The 13,817-nt window shown below is 35.2% G+C and overlaps 1 protein-coding gene across 1 annotated transcript in view; it reads right to left on the bottom strand.

The window, feature by feature from the left end:
* Apoltp (Apolipoprotein lipid transfer particle) overlaps positions 1-13,817 on the bottom strand; it is a 335,784-nt gene that overhangs the window by 225,923 nt on the left and 96,044 nt on the right. The window contains exons 8-10 of the mRNA XM_083117428.1: positions 7,486-7,601; positions 4,915-5,036; positions 4,336-4,470 (exon numbers count right to left, since the gene is read on the bottom strand). Of these exons, the coding sequence (XP_082973554.1) occupies positions 4,336-4,470; positions 4,915-5,036; positions 7,486-7,601 (373 nt within the window). The remainder of the gene's footprint in view (positions 1-4,335; positions 4,471-4,914; positions 5,037-7,485; positions 7,602-13,817) is intronic.

The following is a 13,817-nucleotide window of genomic DNA, read 5'->3' as shown; positions in this document are numbered from 1 at the left end:
ATTGGTAATTATCTGAAGATGTACATCACGCAGGTGTTTCGAAAGCAATGTCAAGGAATAGGTTTGAAGAAATACTGCGATACATACATTTTTGTGACAATTCAAAACTAGACGCTGTTGATCGTTTTGGGAAGATAAGGCCAGTTTGGTCTATGATAAATGAGCGTTGGCTTCAATTTTATCCAGGTGATACATATCGCTCAATTGACGAGTCAATGGTGCCATTTTATGGGAGACATGGCGCCAAACAGCACATCCACGAGAAACCCATTCGCTTTGGTTTCAAACTATGGGCATTGTCGACGCGTCTTGGATATCTTATTCAAGGAGAGCCGTATCAAGGTGCTGCGACGGGAAATACAATACCAGAATTAGGAGTAGGTGGCTCTGTAGTCATGGATTTGATATCCGAACTTTCGACTAGTTCACGGCTCTCTGTTTTTTGACAACTATTTTACTTCCATTCGTCTGCTGGATCATTTACAAGCAAACGGTCACGATGGAACTGGTACGGTTCGCCCAAATCGTGTAGAAAATGCTCCACTTCCGGATGTTAGTTCGTGCAGGAAACAAGAGCGGGGAAGTTACCATCAACTAACAGACAAAAGTACTGGCATTACTCTTGTACGCTACCATGATAACAACATCGTTACAGTAGCATCAACTGTCTCGGGTGTGCCACCTCTGGGTCATGCAAGGCGATGGAGCAATGCTGACAAAAAATACATTTCAGTTCCTCAACCTTCGTGTGTTGCTCTATACAATACTTACATGGGTGGTGTTGACCGCATGGACAAAAACATTGCATGCTACAGGATTAGTATCAGGAACAAGAAGTGGTATTGGCCAATGATAAGTTATTTGCTTAACGTTTCCATGAACAACGCATGGCAACTTTTCCGCCCGACTGCTAAAGGAAAAGAAGATGGGCTTGATCTGCTCTCATTTACGAGGTATGTAGTACGGAATTATATGCAGTCGTACGTGAAAAACCGTCCACTAGCAGGAAGGCCAAGCGTTAAAGTCTCATCCAGAGTATTGCCTGAAGTGCGATTTGATGGCACATCACATCATTTGGAAACTGTTTCCAAGCAAGTACGTTGTGGACATTGTGGAAAGGCTACAAGTAAGAAATGTAAGAAGTGCAATGTCGGATGCCATATATAGTGTTCAGAGGCATTTCACACTCAGAAATAGATCAGAAACACTTACACAAAGTATGCATTGTTTTCTATTTCCAAAATTTAATTATGTCTTTATTTACTTAGTTTCGAAAGTAGCAACTCAATTCAAAAATAATTGATAGAATTTTATTATGTACCGCTGCAAATGTAAAAATGTGAATGAGCATTGTAATATCTTGTAAATATGTTCATGTATCAATATAATCTGAATGTCAAACAATAAAAATATAAAATATGTGGCATTTCGTTGTAATAACTGCCCATATATTTAGTAAAATAATCATGTTTATTAAGGTTTTGTTATTCGGTATTGATGGTGCCATCCGTGCTCACTGTCGACATTTGTCGACAAACTAAAACTAAAAGACTATTGGTCGAAAAAAATAAAAATCATTATTTTGGCATTATTTTAGACAAACTACAAAAGGGTTTCAAAGGATACTAGAAATTTCGAAAAATAAATAATTTGGGCAGTAATGGGTTAAAATGGTTCTTGCATATGTATGATATATTTATTTGCACAGGACTGCTCCAAGTTGTTTTGAAAAAGAGAGTTGTCTTGTGAAATGAAAAGAGAACATCTTACTTTTTAAAATTATTAACAAAAAAAATAATTAGTTAACACATATAGTATATTACATTTCTACATTAACATAATTGTTTATGGTTTATTGAAATAGGTCTACATTACTGCATCAGTATTTTTTTTTTTTAATTCTGCACTTCTATTTTCTAATGTAACTCTAAAAAACAACAACAAAGCATGGCTAGATCAAATAAACACTACATGATCTTCTTCTTTTCTGGCACTACAGCCCATCACAGGCCTTGGCCTCCTTCAGAATCTTCCGCCATCCATCTCTATCCAGCACCTTCCTTCTCCAACTCCTAACTCCCAGCATACTTAGGTCCTCTTCTACCGAATCAACCCACCTTAAAGGTGGTCTTCCTACTTTTCTCCTGCCCTCCATATGCATAAACGTTATCTTTTTGCACATCGAGTTATCTGGCATTCGGTATATATGTCCTAGCCACCTTAACCGTATTAGTTTAATTTCCTTCACAATATCTATATCTTGGTAGAGTTGATATAGTTCATTATTGTATCTTCTTCTCCAAAATCCGTTTTCACATATAGGACCATAGATCCTGCGCAGGATCTTCCTTTCAAAACTTCCGATCATTGTCTCAGCATTCTTAGTTATAATCCATGATTCACATCCATACATTAAAATAGGTCTTATTAACGTTTTGTATAGCTTAACTTTTGTTTTCCTTCTGATATACCGGGACTTCATATGTTTTCCAAGTCCAAAGTAACTTCTATTTGCCATACTTATTCTGTGTTGAATCTCTGTCAGAGAATCTACTTTTTCTGTTATATACACACCAAGATATTTAAATTCCTGTACTCTCTCGAAGGAGAGCCCGTTAACTTCAAGATGTGTAGTACTAGTATGCACCTTGGTTATTTCCATATATTTTGTTTTAGCAGCATTTACTGCAAGCCCCATTTTTAGTGCTGCTGTAAGGAGATTAGCTACAGCTTCACGCAATGCTCTTGTTGTTCTAGCTATTATAACCACATCATCTGCATATGCCATCATTTGCACTGACTTGTTTATTATAGTTCCTCTAGTGTCTATGCCTGATTCTCTGACAGCCTTTTCTAGTGCAATATTGAATAGCATACATGACAGGGCATCTCCTTGACGCAATCCTTGTTTTGTTTCGAATTCTTGAGATAGCTGATTTCTTATTTGTACTCTACATCGCACGTTTTTTAGAGTCTCTTCTACTAGATTTACTAATTTCTGTGGGATGTTGAATTCCCTCATGGCTTCAATCAGCTCGTTCCTTCGTATGGTATCATACGCAGATTTAAAATCTATATAGAGGTGATATGTATTTATTCCAAATTCTTTTGTCTTTGCGCATATCTGTCTAATTGTATGTATGTGGTCTGAGGTCGATTTTCCCTCTCTAAAGCCACATTGGTAGTCACCTATTATTTTGTTTACATACGGGGAGAGCCTTCGGAAAAGTATATTAGAGAGAATTTTGTATCCGGTGTTAAGTTTGCTGATGCCTCTATAGTTTTCTGTTTGTAGGCGATCCCCCTTCTTATATATGGGGTGGGTATATTATACCTTCTTCCCATTGTGATGGGATTTCTTCATCCTTCCATATTTTATCTAGTAGATTTTGAATGCTTCTCAAGAAATCCCTTCCGTGAAGTTTCATCATCTCTGCTGTTATTTTGTCAGATCCTGGCGCTCTATTGTTTTTCAGCTTCTCAATGGCACTCTTAACTTCTTCAAGGCTAGGTCCCTGCTTTTCCTGTTCATTAAGCTGGGGATTTGTTACATTCTGATCTTCTTCCGTATGCTGATTCTGTTCTTGCTCCATTCCACTTCCATTCTGGTTTTGTTCATTCAAAAGTTCATTAAAATGTTCCTGCCATCTAATTAAAATATCCTGGTCATTACTTAACAGTCGTCCGTCTTTATCCTTACATATATATGCTCCAGTTTGGAATCCTCGCATTCCATTGACAGTTCTATAGAATCTTCTACTCTCTCGTTTTCCATTAAATGATTCCACTTGTCTCATTTTACTTTCCACACTCTCTTTTTTCTTTCTCTTATGTATTTTCTTTTCCTTCCTTCTCAGTTCTCTACATACTTCTAGCTTTGCTCTTGTAAAATAACTTTGTATCATATTTCTGCACTTCTATTTTCTAATGTAACTCTAAAAAACAACAACAAAGCATGGCTAGATCAAATAAACACTACATGATACCACAGCCAAATGGATGTAGATATGAGTGAGATTGTGCAATGCATGAGGGTTTGTGTGGATTTCTGATACTGAACTATTGGTCGCTAGGTGTTTCAGTATTGATTTTAGTGTTGATTGTATTTACACTCAAACTAGCATGACACATAGTGAGCTTATTTTTAAACGTTTTAAGTTTTTTGTTAAAGATTTGTAAAAAGAACCGGGTCATTTTACTCTGAAAAGAAAATCCTCCCCGATGGCTTTTTTATAACCTAAACAGAGTTTATGTCCAGGGAAAAGAGGATGCATAGTAACATACAGTTTAATGACCATATGCAAGAAAAGAAAATACAATGTTATAAGAACTTACCTAGGAATGAAGGCAAGAGTTAGAAGCCATTCATCAAGCAATTCAGTTTGTACCTCTTCTCTTGTAATCAAATCTTTCATAACTGAAACTGATGCAGCTGTTCCCATGAGTGGCAATGCATCCATGATATGTTTCCTGAAAAAACATTAATACATGTAAAAATACTTTTAGTGATAACTAAGATCAAACAAAACATAATAGAAATAAGTCAAGATTGACAAACAAATTAAAAATGATAAATACTTAGTTCAATGTCAATCAATGACAAGCATCATGCTCTTTCACCAATGAGACACACTTTATTACAAGAACAACAATGAAAATTGTGTGATAATCATGCCAGGATATCCCACAAATTTGGATTAACACAAGCAGAAGGAAATGCTGTTAACATTATTCTTTAGGTGCATGAAATACTTTTTGCATTTTTTTTTTTTTTTTTGTTTTTTTGGTATGTTGATCATCTGTCGCATTTGGCTAATGATGATCAGAAGCATGAGTGAGGATTAAATTAAATTGATAAAGGGACAGTAACAAAGAACACCCATTCTTAGACTGGAACTCTCCATGAAATATTACCTGCCAGTATCACAAATAACAGACGATCTAGCTACCAACTGAGATAATGCTGGATAAGAAAGAATTCTTGATGTATGAATGAAGTTTGCAAATGCCCTGGGAAATTCAGGTTTGACTTCATCCTGAAAAGAAACAAATATTTAGAAAATTGAAACACAAACAGCAAGAACTTTATATTATATTTCCAAGTAGTTAAAGGACACTTCAATTTATCTGCAAGTAATAACATAGATATTTATTATTATTTTTAATTCTGAATTTTATTTCTATTTCTCGGATTTAATGTGTGTGTATGTGTAGACTAGGGATGGCCAAACGGATCCGGATCTTATAGTTTCGTATCTCAATCCCATTATAATATTACCACACCTTAAAAGGTATTATGATCTTCTATTACAAAGAAATTTTTCATTTCTTAGTCCTACAAGATTTTTTTTCAAGTATTGTTCCTAAAATAATTTGCTACTCATCGGCTAACACACTCGTGCATAAAAATAATCCTACTTGTTTAACATAAAATGTCAGAGGTGATTTTGTAAATGCCATTTAAATGAATATGTATTCATTCGAATGTATTGGAAATGGAAACACACATAAATGTGAGACATTCCATTCCAGGATGAAACCTTTAACACATTTAATAAGATAGAAATGTTATACAAAAGTTATACAATTGTTCTACAGTTACAGTCTTAAAAATTAAAATAAAAACATTATAATATATGGAGTGTTATATAATTATAAAGTGTAAGACTAACAAGGGAGGTTATCTAAGTGTCCCCCTCCGATTTCCATGAAACTTGGCAGGTGTATAGAGGGGCCCAAAGGAAGAAATACGTGTTTTTTTTTGTTTCGGATAGAAAACTGTTCTAGGGGGCAACCCCCCTCAAATGTTAAGATGAGGACAAATTGAAGAGGGGATCTGACCCCTGTGTCCCCCTCCGATTTCCATGAAACTTGGCAGGTGTATAGAGGGGCCCAAAGGAAGAAATACGTGTTTTTTTTTTTTTTGGCTAAAAAACTGCTTTAGGGGGCAAAACCCCCCTCAATGTCAAGATGAGGACAAATTCAAGTGAGGATCTGACCCCTGTGTCCCCCTCCGATTTCCATGAAACTTGGCAGGTGTATAAACGGGCCCAAAGGAAGAAATACGTGTTTTTTTGTTTCGGCTAAAATATTGTTCTAGGGGGCAACCCCCCCTCAAACGTTAAGATGAGGACAAATTGAAGTGGGATCTGACCCCTGTGTCCCCCTCCGATTTCCATGGAACTTGGCAATTGTATAGAGGGGCCCAAAGGAAGAAATACGTGTTTTTTGTTTCAGCTAAAAAACTGTTTTAGGGGCAAAAACCCCCTCAAATGTCAAGATGAGGACAAATTGAAGTGAGGATCTGACCCCTGTGTCACCCTCCGATTTCCATGAAATTTGGCATGTGTATAGAGGGACCCTATGCCCCCTGTTTCTTCCTATGCCATATTTACATGGTTTTGGGGTCAGATCCTTACTTCAATTTCTCCTCATCTTGACATTTGAGTGGGGGTGGGGGTTGTCCCCTAAATCCGTTTTTTAGCTGAAACACAAAAACATGTACTTCTTCCTTTGGGTCCCTCTATACACCTGCCAAATTTCATGGAAATCGGAGGGGGACACTTAGATAACCTCCCTTGTAAGTGTATTCATTAGAAATCGCGCACGCGCACTATATATATATATTAGCAGGTAACAATATGTTATAAACACAATCTCACTTTCAAAAGAAGCACTCATGTGGGATGATCAAACAATTTCGGATCCGTATCCGCGGATCCAGATCCGAAAAATTTTAGGATCCGGATCAGAAAGTTCCGGATCCACGGATCCGGATCCAAAATTGTTTTGGATCCGGAGCCAACCGGATCCAAATTTCGGATCCGCCAGGATCCGGATCTGGCCATCCCTAGTGTAGACCCCATTTTTTTAATTTTAATTTTAATAGTCACCGATGGCACAGTGGTAGCATCGTTGTCTTGTAATCAAGGGATCCCAGGTTTGATACCCAGTGGAGGCACATAGTGGTTCGGATCCAACTTTAAACTGTAGGTCCAGTCCTGATTAGCCTTACTGCATAAAAAGTGGACTTAAAACACAAACTCATTCATTAATTTTAATAGTATAGCACAATAGGAATCAAGCACCTTCTGGTTCTCTTTGGTAACACCAATGCACAAGACCTACATGGGTGTCATTGGTGTCTAATAAAATAAAATTGAATGGCATAAATGCCAACTTTGGTACAGATAACAGGTACAAGCCCTTCATTAATGATCTTTAAATGTAGCTGATTGTGGAAAAGAATCATTGAGGACCAGCTTAATTTGATATATATTTCATCTGCTTATGAAATTGATAACGTTGTAAGGTGTGGCATGAAACACTGATACAATGATGCAACTTAAAAATATCCTGATGGAAATTACGAAACTTATTTGATTGATGTTCTCTTCACTATGCTACTCAAACATGACTCCCCCACCATAACCATACCTTAGTGTGAGGAAAAAAAAAAGAAGAGTAAGTTACTGTTATGCTTACGAGAGACAGTTCACATAGCTTCTTCAGCAGGTCTCGTGAAGACCTCAGATCTCCTGTTGTTAGTTGTCTTTTAGGAAGATGTTCAAACAAAAGGCTTGTTCGTCTTCTAATGGGCTCTTGAAAGAAAGAAACAATGCTGAATTTCTTGAGAATATAATAATCTGCATGTTGAGAAATTTATGAATGTATTGCACATTTCTTACTTGAAAAAATATTTGTAATAAATACCTTACAGCTACATTCCTAGTATTTTTAACATGTTAAAATGATTACCATTATATTTAAAATGTAAAATTAAGCAAGCAATACAAATATAAATATTAACAATGTGAATGGGTTTGTAGCAATGTATCCATTTACAAATCTTTGTAAATCTACAAAATGGACTATTTTATGTCGGGATACAAGAAATTTCTTATTGAGCAATGTGGAGTAAATAATTACCATTCATGACATAACACTGGGCTCTGGTGTTGTAGAGAGGAGATGTAGAGGCTTAGAGCACTGAAATTGCTAAGCTGAATTGGTTTCAGGGTCTGAAAGGTGCATTGTTTAAAATGTCTATTTCTTTGCATTTGGTGACATTTTTACTGCATAAACAGATTACTACCATGTGAAAGAAAATGGCAGCAAAGATGTATCTTGGGATGATGTACCTGGGGGTAGTGTCAGTGGGCACTAAAATGTGAAAATTATCTTCTCATTCTGTTTTATACAAAATGCCATGAAACAATGAAGGAAAAAGGGATCCATCTAGAGTGATTGGTTAGGAGTATTTTATGTTTTTTGATTACTCAAATGTCTATGATCTGCTGTTGCAATGCACCATTCTCAAGTTGCCATCTCCAGGTTTAAAATCTGGTTTCTTTTCAACGTATCTTCAAAAGTACACTTTCTCTGTTTCTCTGATTGGCCATGACTTGGAATAATGAAACTTACATTACTCTCTTACATTATTTTTATTTCTTGAATAATCTTTGAATATTCAAATATATTTTGAGCTACATAATCAATATTGGTCACCATCTAATATTTTAATTGTTTTTCAGTAGAACAAATTATAAAGGCATATCTTATTGGTTGATATACAAAATCAACACATACTAAATGAAAATACCCAGATACATTTAATTTTAAGAAATCTGCAGCAGCAAATGATATATGAACAGCTTGGGAGTAAAACTTGATAACATGCACTCAATTCAAACTTAAGATAACATTCCAAGTAACCAACAAAGTTGGGCCAAATGCAGATTTTACATGAGCAAGGTTGGGTTTACATTGTTTGGCAAATTGAAGTTGGTCTTACATGTTCTTGTTGAATTTGATGAATTTAGCTGGCATGGAAAAGTTGGTGAGGATAGAAGTAAAACTAAGGACTCCTTTCAAAGGACTCTCAAATATCATGCTGTCTGGAAGTTTGCTGTAAGTATAATATCTACTGACTTTGTTCAATAGCTCAATATATTTTATTATTTTTCAAATTATTGTAATGGGAGAACACTTATCACAATATTATATCCAAGTAACTAGAACCATTGGGCCAAGCACAGTTTTTATGTGGTAAAGGTTGTTTTACGTTGGTTGGCAAATTGAAGTTTGTAAAACATTGGGCCACCAACTGTTGCTGCCAATGCTTGCCCAACCATGGAAAAGTGAGTCAAAATCAGTTTTATAAACTACTTTCTCCTGTTAAGACAACTTTCAAGAGTATGCTGTACATTTAAAAGTGTAAAATAAGTGACACGTAACAGTGTTTCTTTTCAAATATTTCAATCACAGCACACACTGGATATATAATATTTTGTTAATGAAAGTAGAAGCTATTTTTAACTTTTAGTCACTGACTAGTTCTTTGTCAGCCGCCATGGACGAAAGATATCTCTGTGCTGGGAATTTAGATTTAGATTCATTTCGTCCATGAATCACATTTGCATTTTCATGCTGTGATATTGGACATGTCAGTCAAACATTACAATATACTAATACAATGAAATATAATAATGTAATATGTAATATACATACAATGAAATATACCTTATCCTATTACAGATTTATGTTTGGAGGTGTGTACTTGTATTAGTTTTACTGTCTATACATAAAAGTAACACCAGTAAGACATGCTAAAGTTACAATATAAAAATAATATTCTGTAATGGATTAAAACATTAAATATTGAGAGATAATATAAAGGTAAGACTAATAACATTATAATATGATACTAAATTTGCACTCGTGTGATACGTATAACAGGTACAGCATGTAAGATTGGATCCAGCACTCTTTTGGATGAATCGATGAACCTCCACTCTATCAACCCACAACTGAGTTGATGCATTAGATGTCCAAAAATTCACTCGCTGAGTAAAAGCAATGGTACAACAGATGATTCTTAATTTATTTTTGAATTTGGTTACTGGTTCAATAGTTTTTATGTGATCTGGTAACTTGTTGTATAGGTGGATGCCTGTGGATTTTGGATCTTTTTCAAATAGTCATGAGTTATGCATTGGAACTCCAAGATTGGAGTTATTCCTCGTGTTGTAATGATGTACTTCCTTGTTGTATTTGGAGAACTTTGACAGATCCATTTTTACATGCCATAATAAATTAAGTATATAGAGGCAGGGTAGTGGTAGAATGCCAAGTTCCCTGAAGATTTCCCTACATGGTTCATTCCATTTTTCCCATCATAATTCTTAATACTTTTTTATGAAGATTAAATACTTTTGTGCTGTTTGCTGCATATATGCCATATATGATTTTGCTTAATTTTCCTGCTAGATAGTTAATATGAGTGTTCCAATTGAGATTTTCTTGTATCCATATGCCCAGAAATTTTGTGGAATTTTCAAATTTAATGTCTTCATTTTCTATGTTTACAGTTGATATGTTGTTGCTTTTATTGCTTGGATGGTGGAATTTTATTGCTACTGCTTTGTTTTTATTTATTGTTAGTTTGTTGCTGCTGAACCACTCTGAAAGTCTGTCTGTTGTGTGCTTGATGTTAGAATTAAGTGTTTGCTCATTTTTGCCAGTCAGCACTATACTTGTGTCATCAGCATATAAAGTTGTTTTGGTTCGCTCTAAGTTTGATGACAAGTCATTTATGTATATGATAAATAGAATTGGTCCCAGGATCGAGCCTTGGGGGACTCCACATGATACTTTACAAGGTTTAGAAAGGCAGGCAGATACAGAAGTGTTTTTTGTATGTAAGATTTCCACAATTTGACTGTGGTTTTGTAAATAGGACTTGAACCATGAGTTTACCAGCCCCCTTATACCATAGTGGTTTAGTTTATTTGCGAGTTGGTCATGTGATACTGTGTCAAAAGCTTTTGTTAAGTCTAGAAATAGTCCAACGCATTGTTCTCTATTGTCTAAGAGTGTTCTGACATGTTCTAAGTATTCAAATATTGCTGTATTTATGGATTTGCCTTTCCAAACGCCATGTTGTGAATTTGAGATTATGTTGTTCTTTCTTGAAAAGGTTGTCAATTATTTGTTCATTGCAGTTTCTATAATTTTAGAGAAGGGGGAGAGTAATGTTATGGGTCTGTAGTTACTTATGTTGTGCTTATCCCCCTTTTTGTATATTGGTTTAATTTTTGCCACCTTTAATTTGTCGGGGAGAATCATCCAGACTGGTGGACCATTTACTTTTCATATTTGAAATGATGTTTTCCATTTCCTTTTCAGTGACTGGCTGTAGGTACATTGATGTGCTACAGGATTTTACCTTTATTTGTGAATAGGTTTGATGTGGTTTCAGTTTGTTTATCTCTAATTAAGTGAGGTACTTGTTGAACATGTTTGCCACTGCCTGGGGGTCTTTTATGGTTAACTCATTGTTCTGCAGTGTGATGTTCTCTTGCACTCTGTTGTTTCTGCGTAATGTTTTGTTTACTACATCCCACATAGCTTTGGATTTGTTAGAGTTGTTTGATATTAATTTGTCATTGTGAATTTTTTTTTTGCTGCTTGAAGCACTTTTCTGTATATTGATTTATATTTACTGAAATATTCTTAAAAATTTTTAGTTATGTTTGTAGTTTTTCTGGCTTTCATAAGGAATCTCATTTTTTGACTTGCTGTTTTTATTCCCGTTGTGATCAAAGATTTGTTTTTCTGTTTTTGTTTCTTAACTCGTTGTTTTGGAAAAGCTATATCATAATAGTAGGAAAAAGTATTATGGAATTTATCAAATGCCTGGTTTACTCACATATATCTTTCCAGTTTTCTTTACTAAGTAAGTGGTTAAAGTACATAATTATTGTCATTAAATATTCTTTTCTTTATGTATTCAGTTGTGGCTTCAGTTCCATTTCTTTTGTGAGAGAAAGGAATCGAAATTTTAAAAGATTGTGCAAAGTAATCAGAAAACCTGTGTCATAAACCTCTACTGAACATTGCAAAATGTAGTGTGTTTAAAAGTATTTGATCCAGAGCAGTTTTGGAGTTTTTTGTCACTCTGGTCGGTTCTTTTACCATAGCCTCCAAGTTGAAGGTGTTTAAAAGCATGCTGAGTTTATGGTGTATATTCTTTTTCAGAAAATCAATATTAAAGTCACCTATTAATGCTACCTTTTTATTGGTTTGTTGGAAGTGGTTCAGAATGTTTTCTACATTATTGATAAATATATTTAAATCACTATCCGGTGTTCTGTAAAAGCATATTATTGTAATTTTAAAGAGAGGTAGTTCAATTATGCAAGATTCGAAATGTTTTTCAATATTGAGATGATCATTTATTTTGCATTCATTTGCCACTATGTTCTTCTTTATAAATATACATGATCTCCCTCTCCACATGTTGCATCTTGAGTAGTTTGACGCTAGGTAAAAGTCTGGAAAGTTTATGAAGGAAATTTCTCCTGATTTTAGCCAATGTTCTGTGAAGCAGACTATGTCTGCTAGTTTATCTGTTAAAAGTGACTATCTGTAGTTTTTTGTCATTGTTTATACCTTGGATGTTTTGGTGGAAAATATTCAGAGATATTGCCATTCCGTCTCTCCCTGCCCATACATTGTTTATTTTTACATCTTTCTGTTCCCTGTTTTTTACTGGTTTAGATTGATTGTTTACCATTATTGTAGATTGTGTATTAATATCCCTTACAGCTTTAATTTTACTTGCATCTTTATCGTTTAGCATAAAAAATCATTTTTCACTTTGTCTGGAACATTCCTAATTCTATCTGATGTTCGTACAAAAATCTATTTTTGTTTATCTTTAATTTGGCCAACATTCACTCCCTTACCTTTTTCAATTCTCCCATCACTATCCTTTTCATTATTTTCTATTTCACTACATTTCCCTTTGCTTACCACTTCACTACCTTTTTCATCATTCACCACTTCACTAACTTTTCCATCTTTCACCACATCCCTATTTTTTCCATTGCTCACCACTTCACTACTTCACTACCTCTTCCTTTGTTCACCTCTTTTCCTGTTCCATCATGTATCAATTCATTATGATTTTCACTATTTTTAATACGTTCACCATTTACACACTTCACATTTGAGACTTTTCCTGTCCATTTTAGGGGTATTATTTTTTGCACTTGGTTACTGTTTGCATAGCTCATGTTCATGATACATTTACCAATATGTTGTTTTCCGGTCTTGTTGAAGTGCAATCCATGTCTTGTGTGCAGGTTTCTCTGCAGTGTGTCCAGCTTTAGTAATGATGAGTTTCTTAAACTTTTGCATATTTTTCCAATGTCCTTATTTACAGCTCTGATTGCATCATTTACACATGAAGTTCTTTCAAGGTCGTGACGTAAGGGAATGTTTGCTACTGTTACTTGGGTATGGGTTAGATGGCTCAGGACATGCTTCAGGGTGTTGGTGACTGTAGTTCCTTCATTCTTTGACACGTCGTTGGTTCCACATATCAATATGACTTTGTCATTTTGTCCTAAGTCCTTACAGTCTTCAACAGTGCTGTTGGTGACCTGCTTTATTCCCCCTCCAGGTATCACTATAGCACTACAAGTGACACCTGTTACAATGCTATTTACGTATGTGGCAAGATTTTGGCCATGGCTGTTTGCAAAGATAAGTATTCTTTTCTTGGGTTTTGGGTGCATTTTGCTGTGTTCAGTTTTCGGCGGGCTAATTTCCTCATAATTATGCATTACTGACTCTCTTTGATGTGAGTTGGTAGTATCTCATTTCCTGATTGCAGTTGTCAGTGTTGTTCTCTTCAGTTTCAAATTTCCTAATACATTCACATTTCTTTTTTCACTAGTGTTTAGGGCTGCATATCTCATTTCTTCATTTTCTAGGAGATTATAGCGATTTTGCACTGCTATTGGTTGACG

Source organism: Lepisma saccharinum, chromosome 2 (assembly GCF_977018435.1).
Source record: "Lepisma saccharinum chromosome 2, izLepSacc3.1, whole genome shotgun sequence".
Classification (NCBI taxonomy): Eukaryota; Metazoa; Arthropoda; class Insecta; order Zygentoma; family Lepismatidae; genus Lepisma; species Lepisma saccharinum.
This window is presented reverse-complemented; position numbering and strand designations above follow the sequence as displayed.